Source organism: Pipra filicauda, unplaced genomic scaffold, assembly GCF_003945595.2.
Source record: "Pipra filicauda isolate LSUMZ 115617 unplaced genomic scaffold, ASM394559v2 scaffold175_size1500280_pilon, whole genome shotgun sequence".
In the NCBI taxonomy this organism is placed as follows: Eukaryota; Metazoa; Chordata; class Aves; order Passeriformes; family Pipridae; genus Pipra; species Pipra filicauda.
In genome coordinates this window covers 1,257,271-1,269,833 of record NW_024104273.1, presented here as the reverse complement: position 1 = coordinate 1,269,833, position 12,563 = coordinate 1,257,271, and the positions used below count along the sequence as shown (strand labels likewise).

The window sequence follows — 12,563 nt, the reverse complement described above, 5'->3', positions numbered from 1 at the left end:
TGGGTTGGGTGGAATCTTGAAGATCATCAAGTGCCAACCGCCCTGCCATACACAGGAGCACCTTCCACTAGACCAGGTTGCTCAAAGCCCCATCCAAGCTGGCCTCAAGCGCTTTCAGGAACAGATCATCCACAACTTCTCTGGGAAACCTGTTCCAATGCCTTACCACCCTCACAGAGAAGAATTTCTTCCTAATATCTAATCTAAACTTACCCTCTTTCAGTTTGAAGCCATTTCCCCTTGTCCTGTCATACATGCCCTTGTCAAAAATCCCTCTCCACCTTTCCTTAGCCCTTTAATTACTGAAGCTGCTCTAAGGTCTCCCCTGAGCTTTCTCTTTTTGAGGCTGAATAACCCCAACTCTCTCAGCCTGTCTTCACAGGAGAGGTGCTCCGGTCATATTTGTGGTCCTCCTTTGGACTCAATCATTCTGTTAGATGGTGAACACATTTTTTGCTGCTCCAAGCAGGATGTGCAGACATCAGCTCGGAAGTGAAACAGGGTTTGTTGTCCAGTGTAGGAAGTGGCTCAGCACAGGTTGAATTATTTTCACAGGTCAGAGCTGTCGACAGCATCCAGCACTGCAGATTTCTTTAAACAAAGAAGGGAACACCTTCAGTTTAGGGCTTTGTCCATAAACTTTTGCTGAGTGTTTCTTTGTTTTGGTTTATTGCTCAGCATTTCTTTCTCCTGCACAGTCTTCCACCCCGTCGAGTGTTCCTACTGCCACAGCGAGAGCATGATGGGGTTTCGCTACCGCTGCCAGCAGTGTCACAATTACCAGCTCTGTCAGGACTGCTTCTGGAGGGGCCATGCCAGCGGTTCCCACAGCAACCAGCACCAAATGAAAGAGTACACGTCATGGGTAAGGGAAGGCTCGTGCCTCACTGCAGACTGCTTTGCCCTCCAGCCATCGGAGAAGCCCCTGGCCGCAGCTCTGGGCAGCTGTCTGGAGCCAGGGAGCCGGGCTGCCAGTTTGGATTAGTGACGCTGTCTGGGAGGCTCCGGTCTTGGGAGCCATCAGGAGAGCGTGGAGGTGGTAATGATCATTTCTGTGTGAGGATCTGGGGCATCTGTGACGGTGTGTGCCGCGGTGAGGGCAGCGCAGGAGGGGCTGGCAGCAGGGCACCAGGCTCATGGCAGCTTCTCCCGTTCCCACGGGACTCACGGTAAAATCGTCATTGGCTTGCTCTGTTTGGCTACGTGTAAATGAAATGATGAATACTTGATGCTCATTCATCAATATTTTCAGTTGAGTGGCTGCAGCATATGCGTAGCATTTGGGATGGTCCTGGCACTGTAGATTTGAGTGTGGTCCCAGGCTTAGATCCACAGTGGTGTTTACTATTAGAGACAAACACACTTCAAACTTTTTGTCATTAATCGGAATAACTCAATGTTTTTTCTAAGCTGAAAGAGAAGTATCAACAGCTACATTAACTTTCTCTGAAGGGCATCAGACCTGGGGACTAAGCTCTCCATGGACTGGAGCAAAGCTCCAACAGAAGCCCTTGGTCACAGAGCGTCACAATCCTTCAGGGTTCAAATCCAGAGAGCAGCAGAAAAATCCTAGCTAATCTCAAACATAAGAGAAGAATATTGTTTAAAATATAAAGTAAAATAATGCACATAGCAAGAGCTCATGTTTTTACACTACTTAGTATGTATTTTTTAACGGAATTCTGAAGCTTAACACTTCTAAAATGTCTGGTTTTCTGTTGATGGAACATTCAAGGGTTAAATTTGATGTGGTTTGCTCTGTATGCCAGTCATACAGCCCTGCACTGTATCCCAGCAGACCTGGGTCTGTAATTGTTTTTTGTGGGTCCTAGTTGCTGCTTGTTGCATAGACACAAATGGCTGGAGTTTAGTCTCTGAATAGGAGAGTGCCCACTATGTAGCTCTGACTCTATTCCTAACAGTAATCTGTGCTATAAAATCATTTTTTGCTGTAGCCAGGGAGCTGTAGTTATAGGTAGGAAGTAATTGGAAGACTTAGCATTTCTGCTCAGCAGAAGACAAAAATGTGACTACATGCCTGGTGGTTTCAAATATTTCCTTGTCAGAAACAAATGTTTTGCTTCAAGTTTGAAATTGCCTTTCTGTAGCATGCATTAGCATTTGTTCAAACCTGGTTAGCATTCTCCATAATGCATTCACATCGAGCTCCACATGCAGATTAAGAGTGTTTATGAGTGCAGTGGAACTCGACTGTACTCAATTCAGAGTGAAATTGCATTTATAATGGAAGAGCCTGAACTTTACATATTTATGTTGGATTTCTGTAATAGAAATATTTCATTATTAAGCTGATTACAGTCATAAGTCGATGCAGGATGCGTATGCAAAAATACAATGCTATTCCTGTCAAGTTCCAAAAAGGTTTTTAAATTTCAGCATGTAGAGCTATTTTTTGGGGGAAGCAGACAGTGTAAGGATCACTACCCCTCTTTTACTGGCAGAGAAGCTGAATCACAGAGGGCTGGGTTAGATTCCCTGAGAATCTCACACAGCCTAAAAGACACCATAGATCTCCAAGCCGTTCCTTAGAAGGGAAGTTGAGTTTGCTCCTCAGAGAGCCGCCAAACAAAATTATAAAGCAGAAAATAGTTTGTTGGGGTTTTTTTTAGACTTGCTGATGGAATTTCAAGGTGAAAATCATGCTTGCACAGAGCCTCCCCATGTTTTGGTGACTGTGACAGTATGTCAGCCTTTTTTGGCATGCTGTTGCCACAGTAGGGCAATTCCTGCCATGCCCATGTCTCAAATTTCCCAGTCCTCTGTGGCCATGGGAGGTGAAAGAGGAGCTTATAATAGCAGCTAAACAGTACAGGGTACTGGAGGTGCGGAGAGAAATACTAGTGAGCAGAGAGAATATAGCAGCCTTGTGCCTGGCCCACAGCTAGGAAAGAAATGGTGTCCCATACAGTGTATCTATATGGATGGGCATACTCAGATTTGTTCTCCTTGCACTCCCAAGTTGGTGAGGTACAAGCCAGCTCCAGTCCAGGTGACATTAACTGTGCTGCCCTTCATGCAATATTGCCTGAGTGCAGCATTGCAGAAGAGCCATGGCAACTGTCCCTATAGATATACCCCCTGAGCCTACTCTAAAGGTAGTTGGAGACAAGAGTAATCTTTCCTCCAAACGGAGCAGTCTTTGCCTTACCAGACTGTCAGGGTGGGAGGGGGGCAATGGGAATGTTAGTCCATAGGTATGTAAGCTGTTGGAGCTTCCTGTTGTTTTGTGCTTCCTATAGCAGAAACAGTATGCACCTTACTTGTCCAGATTACCTCTACCTTCCTTGTTCCTCCCAGAAATCACCTGCTAAGAAGCTAACTAATGCACTTAGCAAGTCTTTAAGCTGTGCTTCCAGCCGTGAACCTTTGCACCCAATGTTCCCTGACCAGCCTGAAAAACCTCTAAACCTGGCTCATATTGTGTAAGTATCTGTGTGCTGTAGACAAAGTAAGCTTTGTTGTAGGAGTTGCTTACACCAAGTGTAGATACTATAGCTCTGAGCAAAACAGGAGGCAGCTGTGGCTTACCCAGCTCAATACATCACAAGTGCAAATTTGCTGATAGGGGTATTTAGGATGAAAATGTTCTTCTGGTGTGACTTCACTTGAAAAGTCAATGGGATATATACATACAATCAAGTACTGGGACATAGAGTTGGTATGTCCCCATTCTTCTCAAGAGATCTCCGTTTCAGCACTTTGGGATGTATTGACGCTGAACATTAGTTCTCAACTTCAGTGCATCACAGGTATGTCTTGACATGAGACACCAGAGAAAAGTGAAATTGGACCAATTTTGTTGAAACCTGTGTCAGAGTTCTCACTGACTTTGGTGGAGCTGTGGGTTCACCCAGGTCTGAGGAGTTGTATGAGTCTGCATAAAAAGTGAGTCTTGTCAAGTCACTTGAAAAGAGTCTGTTATTTTTACATTTTGATATTTTGAGAAAGCAAGATTATTTTTTTGTATATACCAAAAATAAAAATAAATCACTACTTTATTTCTGCAGGAGTGAAGAAAATCAAAGCAGAGAGACAATGTATTTGTGCCGGCTGGGGAAATTATTACTTTGGATTTTTTTTTTTTTTCCAAAGCATGCCCGCCATCTACAGTGGCAGTTGCTCAGATTTTCTTATTTATCAGTTTGATTTGCCTTTACTTACTGGGTCATTAAAAAAAAAAAAAAGGAGAGAAGAAAACACTATTAAGTTTTCCATAGAATTCAGGAAAATCAAGACATTGGTTGGAAGAAAGGTACAAAGAAATTAACTTGGAAAACTTGTTCTAAAAATACTGTCTTTAAAGGATTTCTCTTATTCTGGTATATTTCTCAAGAAAATATCTTTCTTAACCATCTTCCTGGGGTCCTGACTGAAGCATTTCAGGCAGCAGCTATTATAGTTGTATTTGCATACTGATATATATGTTACTGGCACCTGGAATTATTCCAGTCTGTAATTATTATACATATTTACTTTTGTCTGGACTGAATATTTGTATGTGGCATCTTTAAGGGCAAGTGCACACCAGCCACTGTGGGCTGTGCAACACCTGGAAAGTTCACCTAAGCTGCCTGACATTTTAAGGATAAATCATGATGATGGACCTCCTCATGTGGTTATAGCAGAACTTTTTCAAGGTGTAAGAGAGTGTTCTGGTTTAAGAGACAAGGTGCTGCCTCTGACATATACATAGTGCCAAATCCCTCTTATGCTCTAATGTCAGTTAAAATCCTTGCACCTCTTTATGGAGGAGTAATGAGAGGATGTTGTTCTTTGGAAGAAATGATCCAGAGTTGGATCTGCTGAGCTACTGCACTGCTGTGCGTGGTGTAAAAACCTGGCTCCACTGGCAAGTCAGTGATAATTTCACAGGGCAGATTTTGGCTGTCCTTAAGGGAAATGGGAAGAGGCAGGGAGCTTGAAACTGAAAGAGAAGCCTCTGTTCCCTGTTGGCTGGAAGCCCTGGAAGGGCTGGGGTTATGTGAGATAACGGGTGGCAAAAACTGGGCTACTGTGAATTGATTAAATGCATTTAGGCAAGGCAAGGGGAAGGTACCATAATTGAGTAGGAACCGATCCAAATCTCTGCTGTGAAATTAACACCTTACCTTATTCCTAACTATATGGACGTAATTTAGAGTGATTGGATGTGAGAACAAACCACCATCTATTTTGTTTTATGACAGAGTTTCTCTTTATTCATAGATTGATGGTAATATAACTTGGCAATATATATTGGCTATAATGATGCATGAGTGAAAAACCTGTAAGTTGTGGAGGTAGCATGGTCTACGGCATAATTCACACAAATTAACTGAGGGGAGAGATATGCTACAGAACCTCATTGAGAATATCTTCTCGCTGATGTGATTTTTATTTTTAAACATAATGGAAGTTGAGAGAAACAGCTCTGGGCAGGAATCCGGGCAAAAAAAGGTTTTATATGTGCATTAAATGGAAGAATTTTGGCAACAAAACAGTATCCTTTTCTTAGCTTCTAGCTTAAATGGGGACAAGTGCTCCCATACAGACTTTTCTTTTGATCGTTCTTCCACTTTAGGGTGGCACCACACAGAAAGACTGCATGGTTTGTTCTTTTTTTGCTGGTGCCCCACAGAATTTTCAATTAAGCAAGAAACACATCTAAGGGCTCGTCTAGAGAAGTAATTGTAGTTATCAAGGTGTCATAACCCTGATGGTAGAAAATCCCCCCACTGATGGAGGGGTCATTTTTTCTTTCTGTCCATGAGATTAGCAACAAAAAAAGAAACTCCAGACTGCAGAGATGACAGACTAACTGTCATGGCCAGTGGATCATGAAGGTATTTTTCTGCACTGACCTGACTTCTTAAGTCTGTGAGAGCATTATTTTTGACATCAGTGTGAACAGGTTAGACCAGCCTAGAGCCTGGAGCACTTTGGAAAATTCCTCTTATTTAATTTGGTTTATTACTGTGGATATGTGTTGTGCCATAGCATACTTTTATTACATAGCATGTTTCAATAGCATTAAGTGTTTTCCATCTCCTTGAGGCAAGTTAATTATCATCAGCTCAGTTTTATTAGAAAGCTTAATCACTCACTTCTACAAGTTTAAAAATAATAATTTATAGTCCGGTAGCTGAGTTTTCCTTTACCATGAAGTCTCCTATTCTTGTCTTACCACATCACACAACTGCATGTGTTTGAACATCCATTTAATATTCAAACCTAACCTGAGGAATGTGACAGTGGGCATCAGCCTTTAAAAGACTTGCCTTGGGAAAACCCAAATTAGTTTAATATATTTTTCTTCATATAAGAATTTACAAACTAAGGCTAATCACAAAATCTTAGCAAAGCCTTGGAGTTTCTAGACATTTGTACATAAAAGAAACTCTGCATATGTAAACAGATTAATGACCTTTTATGTATAGAGGCTCTCATGCTTTTGCAGAATCAGGGTCATAAGAATGGAGTATGTCCAATGTACTAAATAGACCATAAACATATTAAACTGGCAATTTAATTAATGATCTCTTTTCCATTTTATTCTGGCTGCAAAAGAGATACTTGGTGAGTATTTTTCTTCTTTAGTACACTTATTGGAGAAAAAGCTTGGAAAAAAATGCAATAATCTCAATACTACCAGTCCTTAACTTTTATCAGAGTCCAGGGTCAAATATATAGTTATCCTTGAATAGAGACATTGAAAGGGAAGGGCTCTTTTGGAGGTTAGAAACTTTCTGACCCACTCCTATTTTGAGTTAAAGCTTAGAGAAGGCATTAACCTGAATTGTGTTTGTGGTGATCTGCTGAAGTCTATGGGTGCCCCCTGCCCTCTCCTACTCAGTCAGCAGAGGTGCACTGGGTGCAAGGCAAAGCAGAGTCCAAGCTCTGCCAAGGGAACACTCCTCCTGCCTCCCTCTCTGGGGCAGTGTTGAGAATCAGCCTCTTCTCCCTTCTCCTGTGCTATTTAGGACTCCACAGCCACTCTGCAGAGTTGGATCCATCTTTCAGAAACACCACCTTATGCCCAATTAGTTTTTGAATGTGTTCACTGTTCAGTAACTGAATTGGGAAGAGGGAAAATGTAGTAGTCGCATGCAGTTGGTGTGAACTATTTCATCTTCATCAATTACCAGTTTACAACTCCCAGGCAACAAAATACCAGTTGTTTTCCCATTAAATAAAATTAAGTTCTTATTAATCTCCCAAAGTATATTTCCAAAGCTCTATATTTCAAGATTCATCCTATAGTCAGCTTTCCAGGGGATTGTCTCTGATCATGGCCTCAACTGAGCTGTTCCTAGCTCTGATGGAGTCCATAAAAAATAATATTAAACACTTCTCCATAAGTACATGCAGGACAAAGGACTGCTTCTGAAATTTGTGACTGACCAGAGCTGGAGGTTTTCATGTGGTTCTGCAGATGCAGTGTTAGGCTAAAACTATACTTTCATATAAATAAATAACGTGGCAAATCCTAACTCTTTCTAGTCACAGTTTTAAATGTTTTAAAATCAATGTGGCACTATTATGCTGCGAAATTCATTTAGATTCATCAAACGCCATATTTATGCTTGTTTTCTAACAAGTTACAAAACAAGATATATAGTAATAATTCACTTCTGTGCAGTACTGGCTTTCTTACAAATGCTTTGGATGATTGGTTGTCTTGCACAATTGGAGCTCAGTGAATATTTTGCAGATAGCTACTATATTTTGATTTGCATATCTGCAGAATTCAGAAAGCAAGATAGATCTTTCATAGAGCTTAAAGGAGATATTAGCCAACTTGAAATCTAGGCAATTTGAAGTGTGAATTACATGTGGCTTCAGGTTCTGCTCATATCTGATTGAAAACCCCGTGATTTTAATAACATGTTTTGTAGTTGCTCCAGAGCATCTAGATCTTTTGCCCACTGTTGCATAAGAAGTCTATTTGGAAGGGGAACTTTCTCCATAATGGATAGAGAAGGAAAAATTATGCACTGATTATTTTTTAAGAGTAGACAATAAAAGAAAGCAGAGGAAATATTCCTTCTCATTTCATTTTATAAAATCGGGAAATAAAGAATGTAATAATAAAACCATCATTATTAATGGGTCCTCCTAAACTAGATACTTATTCTACACTTTGGCTTGGGGATTTGATATACCAGCTAAAAAGCTTTGCTGTTGGATCAGTTTAGTTCTACATGTATTTTATGGGACGCTGAGGGCTGTGGGTATACTGTGGCCACTAGGTGGATGTGGTAGCATGGAGCTTAGCACGAGGGATAGCCTCATGAAAAGATGTGTCATTTATTGGCACTTACCCCCTGCAGACCCCTGCTGCCACAGTAAACTGTGCTCATCCTGGCTGGTGGAAAGCAGTGACTGCACCCTGTCTTTGGAAAGGAAGAGTGGCGTAGTGGTTATTCTGGCAAGGCAGGGGGAAAAAAGTCAAGCAAGTTGGTTAAAACTCACCTCAGAACACACGAAAGCATAAAAGTATTATTTCCCTCCAGGCCTAAGTATCAGTGTGTTTTTATTAACTTCTGCTTAAAAACATAGCATCTATAATTTGGAACTATTGCTACATAAAGCAGAAGATGCCAGTAGTAACGTTACTTTAAACAAGAAGCTCATTCTGTTCTCCGTTAATACTGTTGCTGATGGAGGGGTTTTTGGTGCAAAATTAATGCAACTGGATATTTTGCCTCCTAGGCCTCCCCGACCTGTAACCAGCATGAACGACACACTCTTCTCCCATTCTGTTCCCTCGGGAAGTCCCTTTGCAAACAGAAGGTGAGTTCTTATCCTTATTTATGTTAAACAATTACATTATAGTAGTGGAGGTTTTGATTTTCAACTCCCTCACAGGAAAAACAAAGCAAAACCAAAAAACCACTCACAAAGTAAAATTAAGAGACATGAGCAGAGAAATGCCCTGGTTATTTTGGACTGATACCCAGACATTTGGATGGAGAGCTGGAGTTAAGGCATCCCAAGCTCCTCACCACAGATCACCCTCATTTGAACCATTATGATGCACTAAAATGTGCTCACATGCAATCTAGACATGCCACAAGGACTGAAAACAGGCTATTGGTAAGAAGCCATTTTTTAGCAACACTATGGGAATAGGAACTGGGACATACCATTGCCTACTGGGAATGCCTGCATTATACTGCAAGATAGGGTATGAACAAGGAGAAAATGTGTTCGTACTTACAAGTTATAGGAAGGCATCCTTACTCCTGTTAAACCATTCTGATATTCATTAGAGGCTACAAGAGAGAAGGAGTAGTCTTGGAATATGGAGACCGACCCTTCAGTAAACAAATCAGGGAAGAATCATCAGAAACATTAATCCCAAAGAGTAGGTGATTGCAGCTGTCTGTGTACATTTTGACTCAGTATTTTGGCTCATACAGCCAAAATATGTATGTAGCGTTTGCTAGCCGTCTGACCCGTATGTAAGCCTACCAATGCACAAGGTGGCAGAAAAATAACTTCCTGCTGCATTGGGGAAGATGAGCAATATGTCTTCTTATTATTTGCATTTTATTGCTCGATTCCTGCTGTATGTGTCAGTGCTTCAGCATTCCCAAATGACTAAACACGATCCCTGGGTATGTATAGCTGCATATTGTAACATCAAGACCAAAACCAAACCTGCAGTGTACACTGCAAAGTCAAAGTAAAGATGGTTTACTACTACTTCAATTTACGAATTTTTTTGCCAGGACCTGTAAACTCTCAACGTTAACTTAATGCAAGTAGCTGCTGGGTGTGACTGAGATCCTTTTTGAAAGCCAGTCCCAAAGCAGCCTCCAAGGCCAGGATCTACTGCCTGTACAGTGAGACTGCAAATGCAAAGTAATTTCTGTTGTTATCATATATGGGGTTTTATGTGCAAGGCAGGATAATGTATTTGTGGCCTTTCCAGGAGAGGTCATTAAGAGCAGTGCTCTTTAAGAGTGTAGTCATTGCTTCTGTTTATCCCCAAGAAGTCCCTGTGCTTGTTCAACCTGCAGTTACCTGCAGTAATAATCATAGCACTTTCTACTGTGCTGCTTGTTTTTCTCTACATGTAAAAAATATCTGATTATTTTACTTTTGTCTTCAGTAAATGACTGTCTTTTACTATCAGGATTAGATGTACATGCTTCCTGAACTATTAGAATTCCTTTTCTGCTAGGAAAAACTTCTTGATGAGAATCCCCTGAAGGCAGGAGACAATAACCAACCCCCTCAATCATAGGTACCCAGACCTCCCATATAGGTGGATAGTGTGATATCCTTATACAGTTAAGAGTTTCCATGGTGCAACAGTCATTCTAACTCTTTTAGAGTTAGCTGTACCCTGATATGTAAAATAATTACATTGCTTGTATATTAAAAGTTTTGTAACTTTTGTTTCATTGACCTAGCAGGATTTTAGGTGTTTGACAGCTTATGCTCAGCATTTTTATTTTCACCTCTTATAAATTTAATTTGCATGTTTTTATTGGAAATAAAAAGCACCCTACAAATAGTCAAGTCAATATTCTTTCTAAATAAATGGCATTTATTGTTACAAACCCACTCTGAACACCCTGCTCTCTGTGTATACTTATTGAGTTATTAACAAGGTTTCATTGTTTGAATCATTCAGGTTACTTGGGGGTATAAATGCAGCCAGTCCTGTGGCTGATGAGCATTCTCTTATAAAGCTGTATGTAAATCAGCTTCACAAGAATTCACGGTCAGTATGAGAGCCCTAACCTACTAATCGCAGTAGTTCTGTAGCTCATGCACTAAATCATTAGTGATTCTGCTAAACTACTCAAGATATTCTTTAAGGATGGGCTAGAGGGTTTCTGTGGCTCTAATTAGTCTTTTGAATAGACTTCCTGCTGGCTGTGGGCTTTGCCAACTTCTCTTGCTTCTGCGCAGCACAAGTCTTTCGTTTTACCCTTTCACGTAGGATTAATATTAATGTGTCTAGTGGAAGCTGGAAACATTGCTTTTGAAAACTGAAAAAACTACACCTTTATGGTTTTATCATCAGTGTATGACTTGCCTGTTGTATTCTTGACCAAGGAATGAAAGAGGCTTGCACAAAAGCCTGAAAATGACTCCAGGTCTCACAGCCAGCCTCCTCTTCCAGAGCTTTCACTGCTGGTGGTTACTATTCTGCAGTTACTGCTGCTTGCCAATAACCCTCCCCAGATCGCTTTGCTTTGCTTTTCAAAATGACTACAGGAAAGGCAGATCTAAGTCTTGCTGAAGCTAATGAAAACTTCCCATTTACGTAGTGAGCATTGGATTTGGACCCATGCCTCTGGTTGCTGCACCCTTTTTCCAGTATTCCCTGGCATCTCAGTGACCTAAAGGAAGATCCTATTTCATTCTGCATAAAAGAAATATGCAGTTGGATAAGAACAGTTTCCCTATGTTTTTTTACTGTGGAGTGCAATATACTTTCTTTTTTTTCTTTTTTTTTTTATTCCATGAGCATTAGCTATAATTCAGTAAGAATTACAGAGACCAAGGTACTTTTCTGCTAAATGCCAAGGTCTTCAATCTGTTTTAGATTAATAACAGTATCTTCATTCATTCTTTTAGGTTTTACTGTTATTATTGCCGTGGGAAAATCAGGCCTCGTTAGTAGAAGCTCATCCTCTTGTACATCAGAAAAACAAACTTTGACAGCTCTGTTTGCAGTTGTGCTTATTTTATATTAAATACTCCATCATTCATATTATAATAAAAATTATACAAACTCAGGGTAAAATTTCTAGCTGGATGTAATTAATGTTAAAAGCTCTGCTGGCTGTGTTTTCACTGCAGATAACTTATGGTTACTTTAATTTGCATTGCAATCTAGTCCAGAGGTTTCAGATAGCTTTAAATAAAGTTTTTATGTAATTAGAATGTTTATTCAAAGGAGAATTGGCAGTGAATGTCATTCATACCATTCCCATGGTATTTATTTCATTTATTTTATTTATATCATGTTCATATAAGAACATAGCCATTCCCACCAGTTTCTCCCTGTAGTAGCGAATGCTAAATTCAGCACACCAGTTCATTCTGCTGCTGAAAATGGATAGCATCCCATAAGTTCAGTACAATATCATCTTAATTTCTGGATTCATGGGATAAAAATTATTCCAAAGTTCAAAGGAAGTTGGATTCAGGCTTTCCATAGAATGCTTCTTAGTTCCTTCAAGACTCTTTAGAATCAAAGTCCACTTAAAATTTCTGTGCTTATTTGCTTAGTTTGAGCCACCAAGTCTGTAAGAGAGCTTTAATGAGGAGGTTGGCTTAACAATTACAAGCACTTTCTTCTAAATATATACAGTGTGGAAGTTGGTATCAACAGTATGCTCTCTACAGCTCAAGAACAACTTTAGAGCACTTATGTTAGAAAAGAAGAAACAAAAAAAGTCTGTAATCTTCTCACAAATACCAAATCATGGTCATTTGCTGTGATGACAGCTAACATGATTAAAACCACAAGGCCTGTACTTGTTTTACTGTAGCTAATAATGAGGGGGTTTTCTGTCATTTATTTTTCTGATTTCCGA

General features: G+C 40.2%; 1 protein-coding gene across 19 annotated transcripts in view; it reads left to right on the top strand.

Moving 5' to 3' along the window:
- The window catches only part of DTNA (dystrobrevin alpha), a 227,335-nt gene that overhangs the window by 172,271 nt on the left and 42,501 nt on the right, over nucleotides 1-12,563 (top strand). For 7 of the 19 annotated variants that reach the window (XM_039379767.1, XM_039379769.1, XM_039379770.1 and 4 more), the window contains 5 exons: nucleotides 699-865; nucleotides 3,319-3,443; nucleotides 6,568-6,576; nucleotides 8,713-8,793; nucleotides 10,646-10,735. In XM_039379767.1, the coding sequence (XP_039235701.1) occupies nucleotides 699-865; nucleotides 3,319-3,443; nucleotides 6,568-6,576; nucleotides 8,713-8,793; nucleotides 10,646-10,735 (472 nt within the window). The remainder of the gene's footprint in view (nucleotides 1-698; nucleotides 866-3,318; nucleotides 3,444-6,567; nucleotides 6,577-8,712; nucleotides 8,794-10,645; nucleotides 10,736-12,563) is intronic. The other 12 variants (XM_039379773.1, XM_027714039.2, XM_027714031.2 and 9 more) reach the window with 3 other exon arrangements.